Genomic DNA, 15,000 nt, shown 5'->3' with positions numbered 1-15,000 from the left:
GAAATAGTCTTGATTCATTGAAGTGAATCACTTCACTCTAAATATAGGAGTAACGTGACGCTCACAGCAGTTTCACAATCCTCATTACACACCACTTCTGCGGAAAAATCACCCTACATACAGCTGCAGACGGCGTGTGTGTGCGCGTTTTAACCAGTACTGTCCAACACCCACATTATGATCAGCGCACTGAACTAGCTGACACACACACACACAGGACACGTTCACACTCATTACAGTCAGCTTAATTAATACAGAATGGAGAATCTGAACAGGTTTACAGCTCCAGCTGCTGTTAAACTCCGGTAAGACAAACTCTTTACTCTGTTTCGCTATTATTTCAGCACAAGGAAGCTGAGCTGCGCTGTTTCAGCTGGATTAAGACGAGTTAATGTTAACATAAGATTGATTTTCAAATGCAGTCGACAGTTTGCATGTGGTAGACGTGTAGAAGTGTGTATATGCATGCCACTTAAACACAGCGAACGTTTAACACTCTACAATTAGGTGAAAGTACACTTTTAAAGCAATGTAATGACAAAAAGTCAAGACAACAAACAATTTTAACTTATTTTAATACTAAGTAAATCATTTTAATACTCAAATAACCTTATTTATTTGTACGTAATAACTTTAACTCAATATTTTTAGTCAGTTTGACTTACGTAAGCTGAAATGACTAGAAATGTTAATTTATTTAAACTAAATTTAAGTCAGCAAGCCTTCTTAGTGTATTTACTAACATGAACGAGCAATAAACAATACATTCATTATAGTTTTCATTCAACTTTCTTAGCATTGCATGTATAGAAGCAGAACAGAACATATTGCTTATTTAGTTAGACTTAAAATGTATTAGAAAAGAATGAGATGATAAAATGATGATCATTATTTATTGTCATGAATTATTTGTATTATTTTATGGGCTATAATTTATCATTGATGTCGACTGGAGAAGGGGAACGATTAAATAAGCATATGCTTCTCCCTATGTACTTTCAGTCATGTACGAGTTAAAACTGTTTTGTATTGAGCTGAATTATTTGCTTTGCCTAATATTTTTATTACTTTTATTTTATTACATGTTTAAAATAAATTCAGTTCATCTTTACTTCTATAGCACTTTTACAATGTAAACTGTGTCAAAGCAGCTTAGAAATAAAGTCTAAAGTATAACATTAGTTAAGTTGTTTTTGTTAGTTCCTGACTGTTAACTCGCAGTGCGTTAATTAAGTAATGTTCACTTTTTCAAACCTACACATATATAGGAACAAAACTATACAAAACTTTTCTTTTATATAAATGTATAAATATAATTTGTATCATAAACATACACATTTTATTATTTTATAAATGAACACTCAAATATATGCATGCATATACAGTACATACATTAAAAAATATATATATACACACACACACACACACACATATATATATATATATATATAATCTTTGCCATGATGACAGTAAATAATCTTTTACTAGATCTTTTTCAAGACACTTCTATACAGCTTAAAGTGACATTTAAAGGCTAAACTAGATTAATTAGGGTAACTAGGCAGGTTAGGGTAATTAGGCAAGTTATTGTATAGCGATGGTTTGTTCTGTAGACAGTTGGAAAAAATATTGCTTAAAGGGGCTAATAATATTGTCCCTAAAATGGTGTTTAAAAAATTAAAAACTGCTTTTATTTTAGCCGAAATTAAACAAATAAGACTTTCTCCAGAAAAAATAATATTATCATATATACTGTGAACATTTCCTTGCTCTGTTAAACATCATTTGGGAAATATTTAAAAAAGAAAACAAATTCAAAAAAATTTTCAAAGGGTGTAAATAATTCAGACTTTAACTGTATCTACACTGTACATAATAAATATACACAGTACACGGTAAATACACAAGTGCACTGTACATTAATCATTAGACCTTATTGTAAAATTTTACAGTAGCTTACAACTTTGGTTTACTTGCAAGTAAGGCTGTACATTACAATTTACTGTAAAATTTAAAGTAACTTAATGGCAATTTTGGTCAGCAGTAAGACTTACTGCAGTGCAGATTTACGGTAAAATTTACTAGACTGTACTAATTTACTGTAAAATGTAAAGAAACATTGGCAATTTTGGTTGGCAGTTAGATTGTAAACAAGCACACTTATTTTATATTTACAATTTACTGTAAATTTTACATTAACTTATTGGCAATTTTGGTTGCCAGTAAGACCAAACTTGCAAGTGCACTGTAAATTAATAATTACAACTTACTGTAATATTTACAGTAACTTAGAGGATATTTTGGTTGCCAGTAAGATTGCAAATGTACAACCTCACTGTAAATAAATAATTATAAAGGCATTTTTGGTTGGCAGTAAGACTGTAAATTTACTGTAAAATTTACTGACTGTAAAAGGTACGAGACAAATAGACTGTAAAATTTACAGTAACAATTAGGCTCATATACATTTAAATACAGCTCAATATAGTTAGCCAATTGTATTGGGATTAAAATAAATTAATTGTTTTAATATTCCTAAATGGATAGTTCACCCAAAAATGTATAGCTTAAGTTTTTTTCTTCTGTGGAAGTCAATAGTTACAGGTAACCCTGCTGAAAAATCCAGCTTAAACCAGCCTAGTCTGGATGGCTGGTTTCAGCTGGTTGCTCAGCCTGGTTTTAGAGGGGTTTCCAGCCATTTCCAGCCTGGTCTTAGCTGGTCTCTAAGGCCGGAAGTTGACCAGCTAAAACCAGCTTGACCAGCCAAGCCAAGCTGGGAGTCCAGTCAAAACCAGCTATATCCAGCTCAAACCAGGCTGGTTTTAGCTGGTCATTTTCCAGCCTGACCAGCTAAAAACAGGTTGGAAATGGCCAAAACCCCTCTAAAACCAGCCTGGTCAACCAGCTAAAACCAGCCAACCAGCCTAAGCTGGTTTAAGCTGGGTTTTTCAGCAGGGAACTGATGTTTAGTGTGTATGTATGTATATATATATATATATATATATATATATATATATATATATATATATATATATATATATATATATATATATATATATATATATATATACATATATATATATAGCTAATGCTAATAAATCAAAGAAACATTGTCTTTCGTTATTTCTTTGCCTTCTTTTAAGATTTGGATTGGGTGGGTCCTTTTTTAGGACTACACCACTGCTGTCGATTTACAACTGTACTGTAAAATAATAAATAATAATTCATGTAGAAAAATACAGCACAAATGTAATTATTTATTTATGGTATCTTATTGACAACCAAAGTTGCACCGTACATTTTTTACAGTGCAGCTCTAATAAAAAGTCAAGCTTCAAGCAGGGAAATCTGGGAATGAGAATCAATGTTGTTCACCGTACATATTAAGGAAACTATTTAACAGGTTACAGATTTATTTTTACAGCTGAAATGATTTTTTACAGTGCAACATTAATAAAGTTTCATGCAGGGAATTCTGGGAAAGAGAATTTACGGTCATTCACCGTATATATTAAGGAATTACAAGTTTCCACTGAGGCATTTTTACTGCTTTTTTATCATGCAAGTCATTTCTACAGTGCTGTGAGGACACATAACTTATCTGTGCTGGCTTTACTGAATTCAGACACTCTGAAACAGCTCTGAATGTGTGCAGACTGTAATTATGTTCATTATATGTCTCGGTCACCTCAGTCTCTCACACTGTCAGAAGCTCTTAACTTTATACCTGACGAGCTGTAAAAACCCAAAACTCAATGCGTTACGCTTGAACAGAGATTTACAGAACATGTGGGTGATTGGGAGAGCAGGGCTGTGTGTTATATTGAATTCGTCAAAATATAACACGCGTGCATCTCGCAATATACAGTTCAGCTTAAAACAATTCCTTTTCAAATATTTCCCAAATAATGTTGAACAGATTCAGGAAATTTCCACTGTATTTTCTATAATATTTGTTCTACTGGAATAAGTCTTATTTGTTTTATTTCAGCTAGAATAAAATCAGTTTTTAATAGCTTTAAACCCATTTTAAGGTCAATATTATTAGCCCTTTTTAGCAATGTGTTTTTCGATCGACCACAGCAGTGCTCCCCAACCTTTTTATCACTGCGGATCGCTTAACGATTGACAAATTTAATGTGTGTATGGGTGTTTCCAAGTACTGGGTTACAGCTGGAAGGGCATCTGCTGTGTGAAACATATGCTAGAATAGTTGGCGGTTCATTCCGCTGTGGTGACCCCAGATAAATAAGGGACTAAGCCAAAGGAAAATGAATGAATGAATGATAAAGCACTGCAGTGTTTGGGTGTTCTGTGTTAGTCTGAGGTGATTAGTCTACCCAAATGTGTATGTTCCATACAAAGCGTGAAGCTGATCGGTCTGTTCTTGTCACGTGATTCGCAGTGCGCTCACTGCATTCTGAAAAGTTGAGATGTCAACTAGGAGTGAACACTTAAGTTGGATATAATGAACTTGCATGTGATAAAGACGTGATATGTGAACAGACAGTGATATTCTTGCACAGACAAGCTGGATTCAACTGATTTATTGACAATGAAATGGGTTGCGGATCCATTCCTTGGCAATCCGCGGGTCCTTCACTGGGCCAAAAGACTTTTTCCAAAAACGTCTGTTTCTGACTCATTTTGCTGCTTGTGGGTTAAATTTGTCCGCTCATGTGACTGACTTTCAAGTGACTCATTTTCAAAATAAAAGATTTTTCCAAAAAAATCATTCAGACTCAGATTATAGAGAAAACGTGAATAATTAATGATTTCTTTAGTGTCTCGGTACCACTATTGATCTGGGGTTGGGGAACACTGGTCTCCAGAATAAACCACTGTTATACAATGACTTGCCTAATTACCCTAACTTTACCCTAATTACCCTAGTGAAGCCTTTAAATGTCACTTTAAGCTGAATACTAGTATCTTGAAGAATATCTAGTCTAATATTATTTACTTTCATCATGTCAAAAAGAAAATAAATTACTTAAATTAAATATTATAGTATATATATATATATTAGGGATGGGAAGATTCATCGATATGTATCGATACGCGGTCATGCGCGTGCACGATGCGAGTGCATCGGTTGAGCAGCAGAGGATGAATGAAATTTTGGAAGCAAATCGGTTTTTGCGAGATGCATCGGTTTTTCCGAGATACAGCTTATATTTTTAATATAGAATGTATTTTTTATGTATTAACAAGAGTTGTCAACCTGTTTTTGGCGCATAATTTAATCGACCTACATAAAGTAAGCCTTAGCAACGGATTTGCGGATGTGTACACTTACAATACAACTCAGTGTATCAGGTGTGCGGATGAAGCTAGTGGAGCGCCCTCAGAAAACGCGAGAAGCAAAACAAACATTTTATTCCTCACTGAGTTTTAAATCTAAAGTATAGGAACATTATGGATTTAAGGATGGATGACATGACAGGACAGATGCAATTTGCAAAATGTGCCGCGCATCTATAAAATACGCGGGCAGTACGAGTAATCTGAAATCTCACTTGAAGCGGCGCCACGGTGTTGTTGTAAAAGCATCTTCCAGTGTTTCTGCATCCCCGGCTTTCGCACTGCTTCAACCAGCTCCAAAAGTGGTGAGAAAAGCATTGCAATTTTTTTTTCTGTGCGCAACAGTTTTGTGCGCTCTACGCCAATAACGAATGCTATTGCATTGTTCATCTGCAAAGATATTCAGCCTAGTGTCACGGAGAACGAAGGTTTTAAACACCTCCTCCTGTTAATTTTTATTTAATAATAATAATAATAATAATAATATTAATAATAATAATGACAAAATAATGGTGGCAAAATATATCTTTGTTAAACTTGTTTTCATAGTTGAAAAGTTAAATCACAATTCTTGTTGTGCAATGGTAAACCTTTATGTTGAAAGAGTGCAAATATATACATATTTTTAATATATATTGCACTTATACATTCTGTTTATCTTGAAAATACTTAAATAATATGTGCTATATGTTCTAAAATGGCCCTCTACTGTAAACTGACACTCTGGCTCTGAGAGAAGAGCCAGTTTGTAAAAAAAAGTCTTGGTTTTGCTTGGTTAATAAATAATCAAACTCATTCAATGGCACAGCATCCTCTTTCACATCATCTCATAAACTTGATCTAATAAGTTAGTGCTGAAATATCGCATTGTATCGTGATATGGGTGTGAATCGTATCGTGTTGCATCGCAATATGTCATAAATGTATCACTAATATATCGGATCGTATTCCTTGTATATAGAGATGCGTATCGGATCGGCATTATAGCTTAGATGCCCAACCCTAATATATATATATATATATATATATATATATATATAGAAGTCAGAATTAATAGCCCCCTTTTGATTTTATTTTATTTTTTTTTTATATTTCCTAAATGATGAACAGAGCAAGGAAATTTTCACAGTATGTCTGGTAATATTTTTTCCTCTGGAGAAAGTCTTATTTGTTTTATTTTGGCTAGATTAAAAGCAGTCATTAATTTAAAAAAAAAAAACATTTTTGGGACAAAAAAGTATTAGCCCCTTTAAGCTATTTTTTTTCAACAATCTACAGAACAAACATCATTATACAATGACTTGCCTAATTGCCCTAACCTGCCTAGTTCACCTTATTAACCTAGTTAAGCCTTTAAATGTCACTTTAAGCTGTATAGAAGTGTCTTAAAAATATCAAGTAAAATATTATTAACTGTCATCATGTCAAAGATAAAACAAATCATTTATTAGAGATGAGTTATTAAAACTATTATGTTTAGAAATGTGCTGAAACAATCTTCCCTCCATTAAACAGAAATTGGTGAAAAAAATAAACAGGGGCGCTAATAATTCAGGGGGCTAATAATTCTGACTTCACCTGTATATATCTTCTCTCTGTAAAAATCACCAGGGTACATTTTACTTCATCCAAAAATCCTAACCACCAACTCATTCACTATAACTTTTGTCATAGAACCTACTGGACCCCACTCAGAAGCCTCTGGCCTGGGGTCCGTTCTTCGTACCTCGCTTAAAAGATCTAAGATTATTTGGCAGATCCTGGATCTTTTAATCTTGATAACTGATCTCTCGCTTATTTGGTTCTTCAAACAAGTTTGCGAATCAGATTAGAATGTCTGGATGAACTGATCTGAGATCGCTGTGTGTGTTGTGAAGGACAGATCTATCCATCCTCGAAATCATGATCAGCAATGCAACGATTGGCTGACGGCACAGCTGCATAATGACATCATCTGATTAATATTCAATTATCCATGTGAGCTAAATTACATCAAATTAGCAGTAAACGGCTTGTTAAATATGACACGCAAAACCCTTTCACATTTGTTGTGAGCTGCAGGCTTTACACTTTCATGTGTCGAGAGTATTCATCATGTATTTCAAAGCAAAACAATGAAAAGAAGAAGAAAAGATTTTCTTTATTATAGTAGCCGTTTTTTTAATCCATGTAAAGAATCAAAGCATCAAATCACTGTCATATTAACTATCAAAACATGTTTATGACTGCATAAATGTATTATTGCTTTTAAAAAAGTCACATATTGTGCATTTCTATTATACACAATTTGTACTAAAGCGATCTAAAAAGTTCATATCAATAAGTTTTCTCTTTGCACCACCAGATAGCAGTCTTTGTACTTTCATTTCGAGGGTGCAGATTGCATACGTTTTATTAATATATATATATATAACTTTATTTATTTAATTAATGAATATAACTTTATATATATATAATTAAAAAATATGTACCATTTTCCAAAGTGTATATAACTACTACTGTAAGAAAATACAAGAATTGGGAACATACTTTCTGTATTATATTTGCTTGAACTGAGCCAATCTAATCCTGTTTATATGAATTGAACCTGCTCCCGATCAGGTTTGAGCTAGCAGAACTGTTGCTATGACAACAACTCTCAGATCAGCTTTGAAGACCGAAACGATCCTGGATCGTGTCAAATCGTCAATATCCAAATCCAGCTAACTGAGTAATCCACGTACGAAGAACGGACCCCAGAAACTTGGGTCTTAACAATAATAATAATAATAATAATAATAATAATAATAATAATAATAATAATAATAATAATGTATTTTATTTATAACACGCTTTTCTAAAACCCAAAGCGCTTACAAGAGAGTAAAACCAACAAAGCACAGTAAACAATAAAAATACAGTAAAGAAAAAAGTTAAAAACAGTCCTAAAAGATGAGTTTTAAGTTGCTTTTTAAAAGCGTCCAATGATCCGGCATTCCTAATGTTTGAGGGAAGATAATTCCACAGTTTGGGGACACGGAAAGAAACGCCCTGCCTCCCATGGTGCTGAGTTTGCAGCGAGGCTGAAACAGCGTAAGACTCGAGGCAGAGCGTAGACAGCGAGAGGCAAAGGAAATAGGTTTCAGATCACAAATGTAACCTGGAGCAGAACCATGAACCGCTTTATAAGTTAAAATCAATGTCTTAAAATCAATACGAGACTTGACGGGCAGCCAGAGAGAGTTAGAGTATATGAGTGATGTGAGACTGACATGATGTGTGTGTCAACACACGTGCAGCAGAATTTTGGACGTACTGAAAAACCTTAAGAGAATTTGCTGGTAACCCTCCTAACAGGGAATTGCAAAAATTCAAGCAAGACGTGATAAAAGCACGAGTCTTTCAGCATCAGGCCTCGAGAGAAAAGAACGTTAGCGGGCTATATTATGAAGATGATAAAGGCCGTTTGAGTTACATGTTTAAAATGAGGCTTCATCTTTTTTCCATATGATGTGGGAATGTGGAACAATACAACAGTTTTGGAATGAGGTCTGTCTTATCTTGTCTAAAATGATTGAATATCCTGTGCCAGTGAATCCCTCCATTCTATTACTGAGCGATGATTCTATGTTGAAGCTCACTCAACTATAAACAGCTGTTTGGCTGGCTGGCTTAACTTCTGCTTAAAAACACCAGCCCAACATTGCCTGCCTCCACATAAGTTGGACATGTACAAGTGGTACAACTTCCGGACATTATAATGTTGGAATTATCCACAGCTCGAGTGCACTTGGTACAAATGAGCACTTTAAATATCAGGGGCCTCATGTAGGAAGACTTGCGGGGAAATCATACTAAAACATTGCGTACGCACAAAGCTGTAAATGTAGACTCATTAGCATATTCATACGGGGGAGGAGGCAGGGAGGGGTTTTGTGCTCGTGCATGTTGCGCTCAGTTTTACAGATGTACAAAGAGAATATGCGTGGGATTCGGCGCATATCCCCTGTGAGCGCAACATGCACGAGCACAAAACCCCTCCCTGCCTCCTCCCCCATATGAATATGCTAATGACTCTACTTTGGCAAAACCGAACGAAAAAGCAAAGGCAAAATCAAGAAGAGAAACTTTGAACAGAATGTGAATTGGAGGTGCTGCTTTCAGAGGTAGACCAGAGGAAAACTGTTTTATTCGCAAGTTTGTCCTCCGGAATTAACAACAAAAGAATAAAATAGAGTGGGAGAGTTTAGCTGATGCGGTTAACACAGTTGGGTCTGAACATCGCACTGAGTGTATTAAAAAAGTATTAGTGCGATCAATAGGTGTAAAATTTTGCAGTGTGTTTAACAGTCTGGGTGGCGTAGCTCGTTAAATGCATAGCAACATGCTTTGACACGTTCAAGCATAAACTCGGTTCGAACCCAGCGTCTGATGAACTTACTCTTTTTTTTGTTTGTTTTTTCCCGCTACATATCAGATTTTCCCTATACACTCTTCATTATAAGAAAGACAAGTAGGAATCATTAATAAGTTTGTGCATTAAATTTAATTTGCATATTTATATAATGGAAATGTTTCTGATTCACACATGCAAATTCATCCTCAGATCATGGTGCCTTTATAGAAATGTGCGTGCAGTAGATCACTCCCATTACATTGGGAAAACCGGCGACCGCTGCAAACTGCGCTTTAATGTTTGGATGGTCAACTGTACGGTACGGAAACCTTTTATACTAGACATGCAGATGAACTCGTCTCATACAGCTGAGAAGACACTTTGCAGAGTGCAATTTAACACAACTGCCTCTAGGAGTCGCCAATGGAAATAAAACAGACACGCACAAAAAATGTGTGTACGCCAGCCATGAAGCTGGCATGGAGCTGCGCACATTCCCACGTTCAGTTCATCGTTAGTAAATCTAAACGTGAGCGATTCTGAGCGTGAAACCTGGCGTACGCACAGTTTTTGTCCGTACGCAGCGTTGATACATGAGGCCCCTGGACTTCAGCTGCTGACGAAATCTCCATGTTTACAAAGCAATGATCAGGATCCAGAATGACTGCCTTGCTTTGTATAATTGATACTAAACACTGTATTTTCTGTTAACTATACCCCAGTTAGGGAGACACCAGGGAAGGGAGGGTTTTTTTAATTGATATATTTCATTATATTGTTTTTTCAGCCTGTATGTTTTGTTAACAATTAATAAAAAAATAAAAACAAAAAAAAAGGCTAATGATTGTGTCTTCATCTGTAAGTGTGCTTTAATTAACAGATGTTTTGTTTTTCAGGCAGCTTCAGAAAATCGTTCAAGACATCAAAAAGAACGACGACAGCCTGTTCAACAGAATAAAAAGGTGCGTTTACGTTCCTCGCTAATTATAACACAACGGGAAAAGACAAAGCCCTCAATCAGGCAATTAATCACTGGTGTTTTGTGTAGGACTGCACATTCATTTTCCTTCGGCTTAGTCCCTTATTTATCACGAGCCGCCACAGCGGAATGAACCACCAACTATTCCAACATATGTTTTACACAGCGGATCCCCTACCAGCTGCAACCCAGTACTGGGAGACACCCGTACACACTCATTCACATTCACACACACACACACACACACACACACACACACACACACACACAAACACAAACACTCGTACACTAAGGCCAACAAAAATGACCTTTTGTGCAATGTGGTAATACTTCAAGGCAGGGCTGGGTGATTTTTCCGCTTTTTTCGATTAATTCGAATTTACGTTTTGTCGATGATTTAATTTTATATTAAATAGAGAAATCGCGATTTTTAAAAATATATATATATTATACATTATAATGGCACCAATGCGCCATTCACTCACTCAAGCTGTGAGACACGGACCCATGGCACGCAGTAGCCGTTTATGAAGGCTCGTATGTGTTTGTTTCCATGATCCACGGGGTTTGTTGCATGTTTTTCCCCGCGATCCTGTCAGGGCCGATCATACAGCAAAGCTGTGTGTGTGCTGCAAGCATTTTTGTCGGGAGAGCAGTACGAGAATTGGAGAATGGCGGACGCTGTCTTGTATCAGGAGTTCGTTCACATTCAGACACATCGCCGTGCTGCTGTGTTCGCCTGAATCCTCCAGATTACCAGCAGGGATAATGGTTAAAATAGGCAGGTCAGGAGACCTGCTGCACTGAGTCTGCATTCAGATCTATGATTCAGACCCGGGGATTGAGGGAAAATGCTCATTTATAGTGTTTATATGAACATGATTATCTTTATAATGATATAAATTATGGTTATGTGTATATGAAATTACAAATAACAAATGTAGCAGGGCACTAAATTACTGTTTATTTCTTTGCATTTTAACTTTGTAAACTATAAACTCATGCGTCTCCTCGGTTTGTGTCTCAGTTTGTGAGCTAACTGACATCAACAGTTGTTCTCTCCCCTTTCTCCCCTGCTGGTCACGCCCACTTCTGCCCTATGCTCGCGGAGCTCCACGCCCATTAATCATGCATATTTTTTTAAAAATCTGAAGTAGACTTTAAACGAAAGTGGGGGGGTGTCATGGCCCTTCAAATATCATGTGAATGTGCGCGTCTGGTGTGTGATAGTTTAAACTGTCATGTGCGCACCGTGTCGCGGCGCTTCTGGTGTGCGACCTGCTTGACTGCCTGTTAAAGCGTGAAGCGTTAGGATTTTGCTTGTTGCATTAGTCTGAGTCACGTCTGTGTGGATTGTCAAGACATTCCCTCATCAACTCGATAAACTCGATCTCAACATGTATGAAGGACGTAAAAGCCTGCCATGTGAAAAGCCGCGCCGATCTTTTGGTTTGAACACGAGCAGAGGTGAGGTACTGTAGCAGTGAAAATGAAAGTAGCCGCCCCCATGAAGTCATTTAGCGGACCTAGTTGAAAACCAGACAGATCAGGCAGCATAATACAGAGAGTGGAGCAAAGCGCATCAAATGATCGATATTTAAAAGGGGGAAAAATAAAAATAGATTAAATATATTATTTTATATTAGACACACATCTGGTGCTTGTATTTGCTCCTGCTATACGTCCACAACTTCACACATTGGGTTAAATTAGGCTTTACAGTTTCCATGTTCAGTCCTTTTCTTCCACTGTATCTTTTTAAGAAAAGGCAGCAGCTTTACAACCTGACATTCAATCAGAAGACAAAGCCGAGCTGACAGCCAATCTTTCCTAGGCTCAGCAAAACTAGCAAAAATACCCCTGAATTCCTGCAAGTGCAATATTTACACAAATATTTCTTATTCAAATCTTCAGCAATGATGTTTAACTCGTGAATTAGTTTTACATTTATTTACACCTTGACCGATTTTTGTAGGACATGGCCATTAAAAATACAATGTTCCTTAACTAGATGGTTTTTTAAGTTACTTTTAAAGAGAATGTTACTTCAGTCATGTTGTTTTAATGTTTTGAGAAGACTAGTAACACAATAAAAAAAATAAAAATAAAAATCGTGAATCGGTCAAACTTTATAAAAAACTAGATTTTTTTTTGCCAAATCTCCCAGCCCTACTACAAAGTACTACCCTTTAGCAGTCACAAGACTGGAACACACTCATGTCTCATCACAAAGGGGCAAACAAAACTGACATTACCCTACAATTAGGGCTGGGCAAATTTCCTAAAATCAAAATCTTGATTAATGAACAATTATTTTATTTTATTTATTGCCCTCATAGACCACAGACAGGTTCTGTACAGTAAATATGCTCACATATTCCAAGTGAGAGATTGCTGAATGAAGGGTGCAGAAGTATAAATCAGCCTAGGCTGCGTCGAGTGATCGGCATTACCTTTAATCATAAGGTAAACACAAAGTAGAAATGTCACTCAAAACACTCCCTCCAATGGACACATTGCTCTCCTGCGGCTCTCAGCCCCGCCCACACGCATCAATGCTACCAAGCCGACCAATCACAGAACTTGACTCGTGGCAATGTGCAGCAACATTAATTGAGAGGTGCGCATTAGCGGGAGATGTCTAGAAAATTATACTAAGCAGGCAGAGGGTGAACAAAGACGCGGAGCAGCGGGAGCAGTCGGGTGTGGAATAAAACCTAGCAGGAGCGGTACTAAAAAAATGGTCCCACGCAGACCTCTAGCTGGAAGGGCATACGCTGTGTAAAACATAAGTTGGAATAGTTGGCGGTTCATTCCACTGTGGTGACCCCTGATGAATAAGGGGACTACGCCGAAGGAAAATTAATGAATGAATAAATGAAAACAATATTGAATATGGCATATGTGTTCAGTATCATGCAGCTCTGGTTTTGGTCAGTCTGAAAACAATCGTGAGGAAACATCTGCTGACTGTGTTCTCACACACACACACACACACACACACACACACACACACACACACACACACACACACACACTTCTTTCCTCTCACTTCTCTATTCCTGCATATAAATACTCCCAAAGCAGGCCATTGGGTGTGTCTTGCATGACGGAAACAATATCACATTAAGAGCAGTAGTTATTATCAATAAAAGAGCATCTGCTGCACAACAACGGTTATAAATGCAGGAATTCAGTACAAAAACATTAAACCCGCCCAAAAACTATCTAGTTTCTGTTCACAGCTGTAATTATTAGCTCTGGTGTTTGGGTTTCGGGGTTTTTCCAAAATCCTGAGCATGAAACTTTACTGCACTTCAATGCATTTCTGTTCTGCGCTGTTTAACCTGAATGTTTCCTCATTCAAATGCATCACTTTAGTCAATGATCAACCATTACAATCGATTAACCATTACAGCCGAGGTCAGAATTATTAGCCTGCTCAATTGAAAATGTTTTAGATTTTTTTGAGTGACGATTTTTGTTCAGCACATTTCTAATCATAACAGTTTCAATAACTCATTTCCAATAACTGTTTTCTTTTCTCTTTGCCATGAAAGCACATAATATTAGACTAGATATACTTCAAGACACTTCTATACAGCTTAAAGTGACATTTAACTAGGGTAATTAGGGTAAAGTTAGGGTAATTAGGCAAGTCATTGTATAACAGTGGTTTGTTCAGGAGACAATCCAAAACTAATATTGCTTAAAGGGGCTAATAATATTGACCTTAAAATGGGTTTAAAACAATTAAAAACTGCTTTTATTCTAGCCGAAATAAAACATATAAGACTTCCTCCAGAAGAAAAAATATTATAGGAAATACTGTGAAAACTTCCTGAATCTGTTCAACATCATTTGGGAAATTTAAAAAAAAATTTAATAAATAAATTAATAAATCAGAGGATGGTGAATCATTCCTTCCTCCACTGTATTATTTAACAATGTCAATATAACTGTAATGTTTTGTCTGTTTCTTTATTTTTTTAAGGTTTCAGAATGAACAAGCGGCTAATATTCTGAAAACTGGCAGAACAACACTGGACCGGTAAATATGATTATTGTGTTTTACTTTTTTTTTTACCTTTACTAAGTTTGTTGCTATGCGTGACTGACATGTGTCTTTAACTATTAGCCTGTAGATTCATTTACATAAATTTTGGCTAATTTTTAACACTGTTTTTAATTTAGAATTGATTATAATTTTTTATCAAATTAAATTAGCAAAAAGTAAAAAAATAATAATAATTTTTTATTGTTCTAAAAAAGGAAAAAAAGTTTTATATATAATTATTTAATTTTTCAAAATTGTATTGAATTCTGTGTGTAAAATGCTTTT

General features: G+C 35.9%; 2 protein-coding genes across 9 annotated transcripts in view; one reads left to right on the top strand and one right to left on the bottom strand.

Annotated features, from left to right (window-relative positions):
- Positions 1 to 15,000, top strand: part of blnk (B cell linker) — a 221,780-nt gene that overhangs the window by 174,646 nt on the left and 32,134 nt on the right. For 2 of the 5 annotated variants that reach the window (XR_015505057.2, XM_087277761.2), the window contains exons 4-5: positions 10,576 to 10,641; positions 14,653 to 14,709. The exons of 1 other annotated variant lie outside the window; for it this stretch is intronic. Coding sequence is in view for 2 of the 4 variants with exons in the window: in XM_087277761.2 (XP_087133887.1) it covers positions 10,576 to 10,641; positions 14,653 to 14,709 (123 nt within the window). In the remaining 2 variants the exon portion in view is untranslated. 5 annotated transcript variants of the gene reach the window in all.
- Positions 1 to 15,000, bottom strand: part of dntt (deoxynucleotidyltransferase, terminal) — a 394,622-nt gene that overhangs the window by 349,241 nt on the left and 30,381 nt on the right. The window lies entirely within an intron of this gene.

The sequence above is a fragment of the Danio rerio genome, chromosome 13, assembly GCF_052040795.2.
Source record: "Danio rerio strain M-AB ecotype USA chromosome 13, GRCz13ab, whole genome shotgun sequence".
Taxonomy (NCBI): Eukaryota; Metazoa; Chordata; class Actinopteri; order Cypriniformes; family Danionidae; genus Danio; species Danio rerio.
The sequence above is the reverse complement of the archived record's forward strand: the minus strand, read 5'-3'. Positions and strand labels throughout refer to the sequence as shown.